Below are 14,592 nucleotides of genomic sequence, written 5' to 3'. Positions count from 1 at the left end.
TTGAGTTCCACCTTCTCTGCTGAGCTTCCCAGGCTTTCTAAATCTACAGGAACATCTTTCTCTGATAAAGCATAGCTCTTGCTGTCTGTGTCATTCTTTTTCTTTTAGCAAGTGTGTGTATACACAAATGTCCATCCAGACTTATATAAATGTTTAAATATTAAATGTGTACATGTCCTTTTTTATCAGCAACATTGTGAGGTATTGAAGAATATATTTTAGTCATTGTTTTTTTTTTTTTTTTTTTTTTGAACCAGGATCTTGTTCTGTTGCCCAAGCTGGAGTGCAGTGGCACAGTCACAGCTCACTGCAGCCTCCATCTTTAGGGCTTAAGTGATCCTCCCGCCCCAGCCTCCCACGTAGCTTGGTCTATAGGTGTGAGTTGTGTGCCACTACACCCAGCTAATTTTCAAATGTTTTCTAGAGGCAGAGTCTCATCATGTTCCCTAGGTTGGCCTCAAACTCCTAGTCTCAAGTGATCTTCTGGCCTCAGCCTCCCAAAGCACTGAGATTTACAGGTGTGAGCCACGGCACCAGGCATTTTTAGTATTTTGTGTACATCTTCATGGCCCTCACAACTACCCAGTGCAGTTCTTTCCTCTGTCAGTTTTTGTTTTCTCATTTGCTATCCTTAAACATTCAAAAATCTTACATGCTCCTTTGCATGAAAGCCCTCGTTGGTTCTTCTTTGCCCCATGTGGATTCAGCATCCTGGTCCTGGGCTGAAGATGATGGCCACTCAGCCGGGCCTCGCCTGGCCACACTCTTCCCTCTCAGATCTGGCTCCTTGCCTCAGCCAGATGGACTCGCCCTTGAGGCTCCACAAATGCCTTACGATTTCTGTTTCCATGGCAACATTCATGCCATCCTTTCCAATATGCTGTTCCCTTTTCCCTTTTCTAAATCATGTTTCCCCAACCTCAGTGAAGCTTTGATACAACAGGCTTTTCTAGATCGTCTCTCCAGTGTCTGCAGTCATGGTGAGGTACAGGAATAACAATACCGATAGTTAGCTTATATTGAGAGCTTTTACGTGTCAGGCACTGTATAGCTATATTATTTGTATAATCTCACTCACTCTTCACAACCTAGAAGATAGGCACACTGCCCACACACTATGTATTTATCCCATTCTTTTTTTTTTTTTTTTTTTTGAGGAGTCTCAATCACCCAGGTTGGAGTGCAGTGGCGCAATCTCAGCTCACTGCAGCCTCTGCCTCCCAGGTTCAAGTGATTCTCCTGCATCAGCCTCCCAAGTAGCTGGGATTACAGTCATGCAGTCATATGCCACCATGCCTGGCTAATTTTTGTATTTTTAGTAGAGATGGGGTTTCACCATGTTGGCCAGGCTGGTCTCGAGCTTGTGACCTCAGGTGATCCACCTGCCTCTGCCTCCCAAAGTGCTGGGATTACAGGCATGAGCCACTGTGCCCAGCCACTTATCCCATTATATTTCTTAATGAAAAATACACAAATTATGACTATTTTTTGTCAGATGTCCTGATCATCTGTGTGTGGATTTGCCGGTGGCCAATACCCTTTACTTCTAGCTGCTCAGGATGTAACACACTGCTTTTTCCCCTCCCAGAGTGTGAGACAGATTGTGCTTAGGGAAAGCAAACTCATTTTAACCTCTTCCCAAAGAGATGGTGGCTGATCAGGTAATGTGCAGAAATTAGTTTTAGGTTATTCAGTTTGGGGATTTTACATATTTATGCTGGTTTTTTGTTTTGCTTTGTTTTTTAAACCACAGACAATACTTTTGTATTCTCCTGTCTCCTCCACAGATTGTAAACTTTTTGGGCTGGGCATGGTGGCTCACACCTGTAATCCCAGCATTTTGGGAGGCCAGAGTGGGGGAATTGCTTGAGGCCAGGAGTTTGAGACCAACCTGAACAACATAGTGAGATCTTGTCTCTACAAAAACAATTATTAAAATTAGCTGGATGTGGTGGCATGCACCTGTAGGCCTGTAGTCCTAGCTACTTGGGAGGCTGAGGTGGGAGGATCACTTGAGCCCAGGAGCTCATGGCTGTACTGAGCTATGATTGTGCCATTGTACTCCAGCCTGGGCAGCAGAGCCAGACTCTTTCTCTAAAATAAGTAGATAGATAGATAGATAGATAGATAGATAGATAGATAGATAGATAAACTTTTCAGATGCAGGAATGTAATCTACACTTCCTGAAATTTCTAATTGCTAATATCATTGTTAATACAAATTTTCCCACATAGTTCAATAAATGTTGTTGAATGATTCAGTTTTATATTAACTTGTGGTATATTTTTTTCTTGTTTTTCAGGAACTCATTTGCCAGAAGAATACTGTGAGTACTTTATTTAGCCTTCCAGAGTTTTAAAAATATTTTCTTTTTCATTAACTAATCTTCAGTATTTTTAAAATCACAAATTATTAATTTCTCTCTCTGTTACTCCTCTTTAGATTTTCTGATGTATCAATATAAACATGGTTATCTAAGTACTTCATTGTAGTGAAACTTTATTTTTCATAATGAGAGATGACACTGATACCTGTCTTTTTCTGCATATAATTAAGTTTTGGAAGAAAATGTTTCATAGTATATTCAGGCCAGACATGATGGCTCATGCCTGTAATCCCAGCATTTTGGGAGGCGGAGGCAGGCAGATCACCTGAGGTCAGGAGTTCAAGAACAGCCTGGCCAACATGGTGAAACCCCATCTCTACTAAAAATACAAAAATTAGCCAGACATGGTGGCATGCTCCTGTAATCCCAGCTACTCCAGGAGGCTGAGGCAGGAGAATTACTTGAATGCGAGAGGCGGAGGTTGCAGTGAGCCAAGATCATACCACTGCACTCCAGCCTGGGTGACAGAATGAGACTGCGTCTCAAAAAAAAAATAAATGAATAAAAAAGAAAATGTTTTATAGTATATTCAGTGTTGTGGAATTATGAGTGGCTCTAAAGCAACATATATCCACACAGAGATACACATATGTGTGTATGTATATGTGTCTGTAGTAAGTTTCCATGGCAACATTCATGCCATCCTTTCAAATATGCTGTTCCCTTTTCCCTTTTCTAAATCATGATTCACCAACCTCAGTGAAGCCTTGATACGACAGGCTTTTCAAGATCATCTCTCCAGTGTCTGTAATCATGGAAAGGTATAGGAATAACAATACTGATAGCTTATATTGAGAGCTAGCCGGCTCAATATAATATAATTAATGTCCACTAAGATATAGACATATCTATCATCTGTCTTCTACTTGAAGAGATTGATTTAAGTTCCTAAGTATTGTACTCTGCCTCTGAGACTACACTACAGAATTCCTACCTTCCACACAGAATTACACAAATGTGAAAACATGAGAAAAGTAAATTTTAAATTTAAAAAAATGCTGTGTGAAGAAGAATTATAATATAAAGTGGAGACAGCCTTGTTAGGCCAACGGTTGTGGCCAGTGGTTGTACATTTATTTCAGAAAGTAAGCCAGTATTTAAAAACCTTAAAGAATGTACCCCTGCAACTCGGAGTGAAGATAATACACAATATGTTATAAAAGCCTGCACAAGATTTGATTTAAGATGACAAAATTAATAATACAATTGGTCATTTCTCCTTAAATCAGAAATTTTAAACCTTTTTTTTTTTTTTAGTAATGATTATACAACTCTGAAGTAATTTTAAAACATATGCTTAAGATTTAACCAGGGCAGACACATATTTCAGCGTAAATAATGCTGCCATTATAAACTCTTATCCTTCCTATCTCAACAGGAAATGAGCAATTGTTGCTTCATGCTTTAATGCACTGTTTTTAAATATTGTTTAATTTGTTAAAGGTGTTAAACTGTTTAATTTATCTCACACTTTTTTTTTTTTTTAATAACAAATATTGATTGGACATGCACTGCGTGCCAGGCTTCGGGCTTGGTGCCTCAGGGTTCTCACGGGGGAGGCTGGAAGTGGAAACAAGCACATGTGTAACTGTTGTGTAGACAGTCTAATTGGTAGAAAATCAGCAAACAAAGAAGCAGACAAATTAGAAAATGAACGTAAGGTGATGTGCTAAAGAGAGGGTAGCCATTATGTCAGTGTCTTTCACAGAAGGTAGCACTCCCTGAGACCGAATGGCAGAAGGAAGTCCGTCCTGCCTAGCCCAGCTTGGACTTGTGGAGAAGCAGGTTGATAAAAAGACCAAATATTGTACCTTGTGAAGAAGTTGCCCCCTGACTTGAGAGAGAGCTGTTGCATTTCAGGTGCTGAATGTTCTTATAAAAAGCTGAATATTTCAAGCATCTATTTCAATACATTTGAATGCTGACAGCTTTTCTTTCCAGAAGCTCATTTCATTTTCAACACACACTTCTATTTACCTTAATGTAGTTTCTAAAAATTGAAAAACAGAATTGGAGTATTTTTGTGGTTTTTTTTAAACGGTGAAAAAAATTAATTAGGGGTCAGGGCAGTGGCTCACGCCTGTAATCCCAGCACTTTGGGAGGCCGAGGCAGGTGGATCATTTGAGGCCAGGAGTTCGAGACCAGTCTGGCCAACATGGTGAAACCCCATCTCTACTAAAAATACAACCATTAGCCGGGTTTGGTGGTGCACGCCTGCAATCCCAGTTACTTGAGAGGCTGAGGCATGAGAATGACTTGTACCTGGGAAGTGCAGGCTGCAGTGAACCGAGATCATGTCATTGCGCTCCAGCCTATGCAACAGAGCGAGACAACAACAACACAAATGAATTATGAATTAGAATAACAACAACAACGACAACAAAAATGAATTATGAATTAGAATAAGACTAGATTTTGAGCTGTGAGATTTTATAGCTTGTGTTGTCATTTTATGACCATGCCTCAGTGTTTTGAAATTTAAGGAAACAAGGTCTTTGAAGCAAGTTTAAATATTTTAGATTGAGTACTTTATTAATAAAAGGCAATTGTTCCACTTCAGGTGTCTATTCTTGATCACATCGGAGTTGTTACTTACTTTGGGTTATCAGCTATTTCATGCTATGGGTTTGGTGGCAGTCTGCACACAGCAAATACAGAAATAACATTTCTAAGTTACATGTGAGCCAACTTGGGAAATAAATGTTCCCATACTATTAGTTTTCATCATTTTGCAAAAGTGCTTTTCTGGGCAGTTGTATCTTTTTGAAAAACACAGTGTCACACAGCTTTTCCCCCCACTGCATACTCACTGGGCTGTCTCTTAGCTCAGGCCCAGCTGTAGCCATGTGGCTTCTGTAGCTTATCACCCGCCTTGTTTCCTGACATTGGCAATAGGAAGTTGAAAAAAAAAATGATTGCCTTAGAAACATGGGAAAGAAACTCCAAAGAATGCGTTGAAGCCTAGAACTTGGGAAAACCCTTAGCATGCTTAGGTATTTTCAGCAAAGATTCTGAAGCCTTATACCATGGGGTTTGTTTCAGGAACTGCTTTTCTCTGCTGTTTGCGTACTCGTTATTACCCCTTTACCTCTCCTCTGCCTAACACACACCCAGACATCTGAGAGTCATTCTCCCCCAGAATTAGTTTTACACAGGTGCAGTATTCCCCATTGCCCGTATTTCAATAATAATGTCTGATAAACTAATGTATGTAGTATTAAGGCTTCTGAGGATACATAATTTTATCTAGCAGCTTAAACTCTGATACCACTTTTCTGCTTTATTGGCTTTTTGGCTCTTTGTTCTCATTTTGTGACTTGGAGGATTCAGATAATTTTCGTTCGTAATTTTGAGTTATGGTGCTTATCTGCAATAGTGTTTGATTCTGTCGTTCTTTTAGAACAATTCTCATAGTTGAAGCTTCAGATGCTTTGGAAAGCAGCCTCTTTGGTATCCTTGCCTTTCTTTTTTGCTTCAGCAGTAGCTTGGGTAAAAGGATTAAATTGGGCGGATGTGCCGTGGAATCTTGGTAACATTTTAGAAGCAGGACATGTTCACTTTCCCTTTTCCAATTATTGTTTCCTCTTCTAATTATTGTTCCATGGAGGAGAACCTGAGACAGGAACAATTTAGCATACTTGATTTTCAAATCAAATCTCACTCTCTGGAAGTTCTTCTCATGCTTTAACTGGAAGTGAGGTTTGGTTTCTGCTTCATTACCTGACATACAAGAAGCGGCCTTAAAGGATAATATGGTCATAAATAATGAAGTCTGGTCATAAGGGCATTTGGCATTTCTTGTCTGTTTTCTGTGAACAGTCATTTGGCTCGTGCAGGGTTCCCACAGAAAGTGACAGAAGGTTAGAGAGCAGGTATGTCTGCTGTAAAGGCTACTCAGGAGGGTGCATACCCCCCTAGTGGGAAGGACATGCCCTCTAGAGAAAGAGGTCCCTGGCCTGGAGTGCCAAACATGTCACAGACCAAATGTAGGATCTCTCTAAGCCTTACCTGTCTCCTCACTTTTAACATGAAGGCCACAGCAGCTTCTTTGTAGGTTGTGACCCACTGACTTATGACTGTTCACACCCAGGCACACACACATGGTGAATACATGTTTGTACCTATTACTTAAGTGCTAAGGGTAAGAGAAATGCTGTATTATTCTCTGTATGCTAATATGGCTAGGAATGGATAACCTGGACTTTTTTTGTTCCGCGTAATAGCAGTAGTCGGGTTTCCCACATACCTCTTTCTAGTTCTCAGCCTCTGCCTTTTTCTATGATTTTTCTCATGGAGGTCTCTCCCACTTCTTTTGATTCTACCATATCCAATAATTCTCAGGTCTGTATTTTGGCTTGAAACTATTTTATGTTTCAATCACATATTACTAGCTCTCTTTTGGACATTTTCACATTAGGTATCTTGCCCCACCTCAATCCCAACCTCTTTAAAAGTGAACATTTCACCCCATCCCACCAAATGCAAATCTCAACCTTTTGAAGTTCTTCTCATATTTTAACTAGAATTCAGATTCTTTGATTAATTACCTGATATACAAGTGTCTCAAAGAATCATGTGTTCATAGATAACTTAGTCTGGTTCTGCTTTCTGAATTCTTGCTTTCTGTTAATGATACCACTCTGTATAGGCAGTCCCCCTTAGGACTGCAGAGTTGCCTTTGATGCCTTACCCTTTCTCAGATTGTGTTATCAGTTACCAGATCCAGCTGATTCCTCCTTCTTCAGTCGAGCATGTGTCTGTTTCTCTATCGCCACCTCTGCCGACCTGGTCATGCTGTGTAGCTTCCTGCCTCATCTCTTCAAACCTTGTTTCTCTTTCCTTTAGTGCATCTTGTTACCTGCCCAGGCTGCCAAAATGCAGTTTTGATTGTGCATTTTGATTCGTGCATTTGATTTGTGTATTTTGATAGTGCATTGTGAAAATGCACAGTTCTCCATCTCTCCCTCCTCCCTCCCTCTTTTCTCTCTCTCTCTGCCTCTCTCTCTCTCTCCTTCTTTCATTTGTTCATTTGTTTGTTCTTCTTGACAGAGTCTCGCTCTGTCACCCAGCCTGGAGTGCAATGGTGCAATCTCGGCTCACTGCAAGCAATTCTCTCACCTCAGCCTCCTGAGTAGCTGGGATTACAGGTGTGCACCACCACACCTGGCTGATTTTTGTATTTTTAGTAGTGATGGGGTTTCACCATATTGGCCAGGCTGATCTTGAACTCCTAGCTTCAAGCAATCTGCCCGTCTTGGCTTCCCAAAGTGTTGGGATTACAGGCGTGAGCCATCACACTCGGCTGATTGTGTTTTCTTTCCCTCTGTGGATCCTTCTATGATTCTCCATTTCCCAGAATGTACAGTCTAACATCCTTAACTTTGCATTTAGTTCTCTTCCCTGAGCTCCAAGCTCTAGTCATATTTGCTTACTCAGGGTATCCAACTCACTTTCCACTTTCATCCCCACTCTGCTTTTGTTTGCACCAGTTTATCCTCACTTGGGCGTCATCCAGGAACCAAGAGAAGGTCAGTGAGCCCAGGTTGTAGTGGGCGAGGGGAGAGTGGCAGGGCTGAGGTTAGAGAGGGGCAGGATCTGCATAGTCAGGCCCTTGTACATTGCATTGCAGTTTCTTCTTCCTCCCAAGAGCAAGAGATGGGGCTTTAAGCAGCTGCGGGAAGTGATCTGAGGGAGGGTGTTGAATGATCACTCTGATGGCTGAGTAGAGAGTGAATTAGAGAACAAGAGTGGAAGCAGGGGGACCAGTTAAAGCTGATGACAGTGGCTTGGGCCAGGTCCATTGGTGTATGGACTAAAGTGCTGGCCGAGAAGATGGAGGGAAATGGACAAATATGACATTATATTTTGAAGTCAGGACAGATAGGACTTCGACAGGATATGGAAGGGAAAGGGAATGGAAGCATCAGGGATAACTTCTGGGCCTGTCGTTTTAGTAGTGGGGAGACAGAGAGAGAGAGCAGCCTCCCAGGGAGTGGATTTGAGCAGGACCTACTTGCAGCATCACCTTATATGTAGGAAGCCCTTCAAATGTGAGCTTGTAGCATTTTCATATATGTATGCTGCGCCCTGTGACTAAATTATAAGTTCCCTGAAGGCTGAAGGCCATGCTTTAAACTACGTTTTCCAACAGCAGTAACGTAGTGCCCTGGCCTTGAAAATGGTGAATCAATATTTAATTGATAGATAGAAACTGTTCCACTCTTTTTTGGGTAACATCTGTAAGTCCTAATTATTTGAAGTGAGCAATGAAAGGAATTGGGGAAATTTTCATTGTCATAGGTCGTAAATAAGTAATGAGGCTTTTCTATTTCCCTTTGCATTTGGAATTATTAAAACTGAGTGAGACATGGGACCATCTGTGCTGTGTCTCCAGGCCAGCTCCCCACTTCCCGGTGCCTCCTCTCTCCACAGATGTGCACTGGGAACTACACCTTTGTTCCTTATATGATAACGCCACATAACAAGGTCTACTGCTGTGACAGCAGCTTCATGAAGGGGTTGACAGAGCTCATGCAACCGAACTTCGAGCTGCTTCTTGGACCCATCTGCTTACCTCTTGTGGATCGTTTTATTCAACTTTTGAAGGTGGCACAAGCAAGTTCTAGGTAAAGTTTAATAATGCCATTTGTTGATGATAATGAAGTGTTATTCTACTTCTTTATTTGTGCATGATATCAGGTGCTCTTGAGATATTAGTATACATCTAAGAACCAGGGGGAAAATGTTTATTATCCTCCAAGTAGATAAAATAGATGCCACATAATACATTTTATTCACAGAACAACAACAGGACAAGTTGAAATCAGCAAAAAATTAAAAAGTCTACTAACTGCTTTATAGTGATGGTAGAACTAAAAATATATACAAAGCAAGTACAGAAACATTACCAGGATAAATGTCCAAGGACTTTTAGTGTAAGGGCAAGAACATTTTAACTTTAATTAACTCTTAACTCTAATTGTTCTTTCAGTGAAGAACAATTATTTATGTTAATAAATGATAGGCTGAGTCAGAAAGTTAAGGTTGTATTATGTTCAAATCATACATCATGGCTGGTGCAGTGGCTCACGCCTGTAATCCCAGCATTTTGGGAGGCCGAGGTAGGCAGATCACTTGAAATCAGGAGTTCGAGACCAGCCTGGCCAACATGCCAAAACCCTGTCTCTACCAAAAATACAAAAATTAACCTGGCATGGTGATACACACCTGTAATCCCAGCTACTCATGAGGCTGAGGCAGGATAATTGCTGGAACCCAGGAGATGGAGGTTGCAGTGAGCCAGGATCATGCCAGTATACTCTGGCCTGGGCAACAGAGTGAGTCTCTGTCTCACAAACAAAAACAAAAAACAAACAAAAAATCATAGGTACATCTAATTTATTTAGAACAATTTATACTGGAAACAGTAAAATGGAAAACAAAGTTTTGGCATTTTAAGTGGTTTTTTGCAGGAAAATTTATTAATACGGAGTACCTTTACCTTTAATTCTTTCTGAAGGCAGAGTATTAAAAGAAATACATTGGCTGCTAAATTTCTTAATAATGCCAGATATGTAAGATATTTACTAAAGGCATCTGAATGAATTGAAAGCTACAAATGCTTTATAGCTATTGCTGCAAATATCATTCATTTCTTTATTAAAATTATTGCTTTCAATTGAAATCATTTCTAATGTCAAACTCTTTGAAATGTGTGTGTTTTTACCAGCCAGTATTTCCGGGAATCTATACTCAATGATATCAGGAAAGCTCGTAATTTATACACTGGTAAAGAATTGGCAGCTGAGTTGGCAAGAATTCGGCAGCGAGTAGATAATATCGAAGTCTTGACAGCAGATATTGTCATAAATCTGTTACTTTCCTACAGAGATATCCAGGTGAGAAGATGTTTAAAGTGAAATCTTTGTCATGTAAAATGTTGGAGGGATAAGGGAGTATTAACCTCAAATTTCACTTTGCTGGTAAGCAGTTCATGTTACTACACGTAATTTTTTATTGACTCTCTTAAGCTTTCCATCCTATAATTTTATGATGGATGAAAAAGACTCATGTGAGTTAACCATCAGTGATTGTGAAAGACTTGTATGGTAAAGGCCTGACTTTTTCCTCCAAAAGAACAAAAAGAAAAATCTGCTGGCACAGCGAACCTGTGGACACAGTCTATTCTACTGTTCGCCTCAGGCACACCTGTCAGTGAAAGCTTTGTTTTGGCAAATAGCAGACATTTTTAGAGCTTTCTGGACATACTTTTTATCCCTTGAAATTGTATTGCTTGAAATTGATAGTGCTGAATCTAACTTGCCCGAAGGAAAAAAATATGTAATTGATTACTTATAGAAATAACTTTAAAAAATATGTAATGTAAAACACACTAACAGGCTATATCATTTTTATTGACATGTCTTAAAATTTTAAAAATAGGGTAAGTAGAATAAAATCCTCTCCAAGTTAGGGATTTGCTCTTAGGTTTTAATAGTAAAATTTAAGTGACATCTGGTTTCTTCTTTCCATTCCTAGCCTTTCAGGTCTGTGTAAAGGCTTCATGTGGTTGAGACAGACTCATATCCATGGAGGGCTGTGGCACATAGGATCCTGTGGCTAGAGTGCTTACTCATGTGACATGGAACTGTGTTGCTACTTGTAACAGAAGTTCAACCAATTGCCTCATGTCCTTGACATTTTTATTTCCCTGAAATTGCTAGAACACTGCATACCAGGAATCTGGCTCTATGGAGAAATAAACCACCCATATTTAGACAGCAGAGCATTATCATGCTTGGCGTTTTTGTTTCTTTTGCTTTTTTAGTTTTTGTTCAACATGGTAACTATGTTTCTAATGTTTATATATATATATGATCTAAACCTTTTAGAAGAAAAACAAAAACTGTTATTCTAGGTTCTTCAAAGTGTTTTCTGGATTCTAATGTCTTTTTAATGCGTTTCTTGAATTCAGATACCTGGTTGTCAAAAGACATGTTATTGTCAGAATTTTCTCCTAATGGTTTAATTCTGTGCTATTCTCATCTTGTTTGAAAGGACTATGATTCTATTGTGAAGCTGGTAGAGACTTTAGAAAAACTGCCAACCTTTGATTTGGCCTCCCATCACCATGTGAAGTTTCATTATGCATTTGCACTGAATAGGTAAGAAGAAAAAGTTCCCTTCCAGAATGCGTTAACATATTATTGTGTAACCTGCATTTCGTTACAGGGAATGTGTTTACTGCAGCATTGCAGGAAGTCCCTATTAAAATGTAATATTAGCATATCTGCTTCAACCCTGTGAAATATAGGAAGCACACATTCTTATTTTTTTCTGATTTATTTTTCAGTAAAAAAAGTCTCACACTGTTGATATATTTAAATTCTTACAGTTTTCTGCTCTGTCAAAGTTTGTATTTGCTATTCATATTTTTTAGAATTGTAAAAGTTACATGAATATGATGTTATCTTTAAGCAAATACACTCAACACCAGATGGTCATTCACACAAAAGTTTTCACTAGAATAAGGATGGTTATGTCTAGGTGAACATAGTGTTAGATATTTAGTACAAAGGATAAAAAGGAATTTCATGGACAGAAGATTTAGAGTAGTAATTGAGAATAGAAATGATACATTTTTTATAATAGCTTTATTGAAATATATTTCACAGGCTGGGCATGGTGGCTCACACCTGCAATCCTAGCACTTTGAGAGGCCAAGGTGGTCTGATTGCCTGAGCTCAGGAGTTCGAGACCAGCCTGGGTAACACGGTGAAACCCCGTCTCTACTAAAATACAAAAAAATTAGCCAGGCGTGGCGGCGTGTGCCTGTAGTTCCGGCTACTCAGGAGGCTGAGGCAGGAGAATCGCTTGAACCTGAGAGGCAGAAGTTGCAGTGAGCCAAGATCATGCCACTGCCTTCCAGCCTGGGCAACAGAGCAAGACTCTGTCTCCAAACAAACAAAAGAGAAATACATTTCATTAAAACAATAAATTTTAAAACATTTTCATCACTCCAAAAGGAAACCCTGTACCCATTAGCAGCCCCCCTTCCATTTCCCTCCCAAATCCCCAACTCTAGGCAACCACGAATCTACTTCCAGTCTTTACAGATTTGCCTATTCTGGACATTTCGTATCAGTGGAATTGTACAGTATGTGGTCCCTTGTGACTGACCTCTTTCACTTAGCATAATATTTTCAAGGTCCAAGAAATGATAACTCTATGTGGTTTTTATCTGGTTTTGTGAACTGTCTACAGATACTGTCTTAAAACATGCTACATAAAGCAACTTCCTTAGATAATCAGTTAGTCACATGTAGAAATCAAGCAGTTGTTGGGTTTGATTTGATTTTTGGTATCGTCTGTGAATGAGTTTGCTAAGTTTTGGAGCAAAAGCCATTGAATCCTAAGGTCAGGGTTTTGTCCCTACTTGGATTAACTTACTCTGCCCTATTCAAAACCACAGACTACAGCTCTAATCTCATTTCACCAACTCGAACCTGCATATAGGCTGCAGGGAAATCGGAAGGATTGTGGATGAGTAAGTACAAATCCATCACCGTTATCAACACAGAAACTCAAAAGAAATCCTTGTTAGACCCAGTAGACATACAATAGGATAAATCAAAAAATTAGGCCTAGGACAGAGGTTTACAGAGGACTCTCAAAATCTAATTGTTTCTATCCTGGCAAATTTCTCTAATGTGAATCAACATGTTAAATAGAGCTTTTTAAAAAGAATTGACCTGTATTGCTTCTGTAATGTATATTGAAACAACAATGTTTTCTACCTTAGGAGAAATCTCCCTGGAGACAGAGCAAAAGCTCTTGATATTATGATTCCCATGGTGCAAAGTGAAGGACAAGTTGCTTCAGATATGTATTGCCTAGTTGGTCGAATCTACAAAGATATGTTTTTGGACTCTAATTTCACAGACACAGAAAGCAGAGACCATGGAGCTTCTTGGTAAGTATATAGTATATAAATGAGCTACTTACTTGGTAAATCCATAGCATAAAAAAGTATTTGCAAATGAGAGTGTTAAACTGTTATTATAATCCATAAGATTGTGTATTATGAACTAAACCTTAGATTTTATTTTATTTTATTTTTGAGATGGAGTCTTGTTCTGTTGCCCAGGCTGGAGTGCAATGGCGTGATCTCAGCTCACTGCAACCTCTGCCTCCCAAGTTCAAGCAATTCGCCTGCCTAAGCTTCTCGAGTAAATGGGATTACAGGTGCCCGCCACTATGCCTGGCTAATTTTTATATTTTTATTAGAGACGGGTTTTACCCTGTTGGCCAGGCTGGCCTTGAATTCCTGACTTCCGGTGATCCACCTGCCTCTGCCTCCTGGGATTACAGGTGTGAGCCACCATCCCTGGCCAGTCTTAGAGTTTATAACTTTAGTAAATAATTTGATAAAATTCATGTAACATGGTAGAGTAAATTAGGATAAATTAGATGAAAAGATAATTTAGGAAATATAATTTTAAAAAGATATTTTAAATAATTAATGTAAATAATAAAATATAATTTTGTAGAAAAATTTATATAAAGACATTTTAAAAGACCTGAATGAAAGGAAAAATATACCAAGTTTGTAGATGAGAAGGGTTGATATTTTAAAGATTTGAATTCCCCCTAGCAGAGGTTTTCATGTGATTTGAAAAACCAATTCCAAAATTTATTTGGAAGAATAAAGGACTGAGAATAGGCAAAGCAATTCTGGAAAAGGACAAGGTGGAAGGACTTGCTCCACCAGTTAACAAGACTCATTATAAAGCTGTAATGATTAAGATATTGCAGTGTGGCTATAGGCATAGACAAACAAAGCACTGGAATAGAAGAGACAGCCTGGAATAGACTGAGATATACTTGAGTCCAGATTTATGACAGAATCAGCTTCATGAGCTGTAAAGGAAAGGATGGACTCTGTAGTAATGGTACTGGGAAAATTTCTTTATTTGCTTGGAAAAATAAAATAAAGTTTTATCCCCATTTTAAGCCAAGCACAAAAAATGAAATCTAAGTGAATTAAAGACCAAAATATGAGAAAATATTTTAGAAAAATATTTTTAGAATAAAATGTACAAATTATATATGACTTTTGGATAAGCAAAGATTTCTTTCTTTTTTTTGAGACAAAGTCTTGCTCCATCACTCAGGCTGTAGTGTAGTGGTGCAGTCTCAGTCCAC

General features: G+C 39.2%; 1 protein-coding gene across 5 annotated transcripts in view; it reads left to right on the top strand.

The window, feature by feature from the left end:
* LOC105465677 (mitogen-activated protein kinase kinase kinase 5) overlaps positions 1-14,592 on the top strand; it is a 243,220-nt gene that overhangs the window by 91,835 nt on the left and 136,793 nt on the right. For all 5 annotated transcript variants that reach the window (XM_011714252.3, XM_071096505.1, XM_011714250.3 and 2 more), the window contains 5 exons: positions 2,304-2,327; positions 8,821-9,014; positions 10,118-10,286; positions 11,446-11,552; positions 13,190-13,360. In XM_011714252.3, the coding sequence (XP_011712554.1) occupies positions 2,304-2,327; positions 8,821-9,014; positions 10,118-10,286; positions 11,446-11,552; positions 13,190-13,360 (665 nt within the window). The remainder of the gene's footprint in view (positions 1-2,303; positions 2,328-8,820; positions 9,015-10,117; positions 10,287-11,445; positions 11,553-13,189; positions 13,361-14,592) is intronic.

Source organism: Macaca nemestrina, chromosome 5 (assembly GCF_043159975.1).
Source record: "Macaca nemestrina isolate mMacNem1 chromosome 5, mMacNem.hap1, whole genome shotgun sequence".
Classification (NCBI taxonomy): domain Eukaryota; kingdom Metazoa; phylum Chordata; class Mammalia; order Primates; family Cercopithecidae; genus Macaca; species Macaca nemestrina.
The sequence above is the reverse complement of the archived record's forward strand: the minus strand, read 5'-3'. Positions and strand labels throughout refer to the sequence as shown.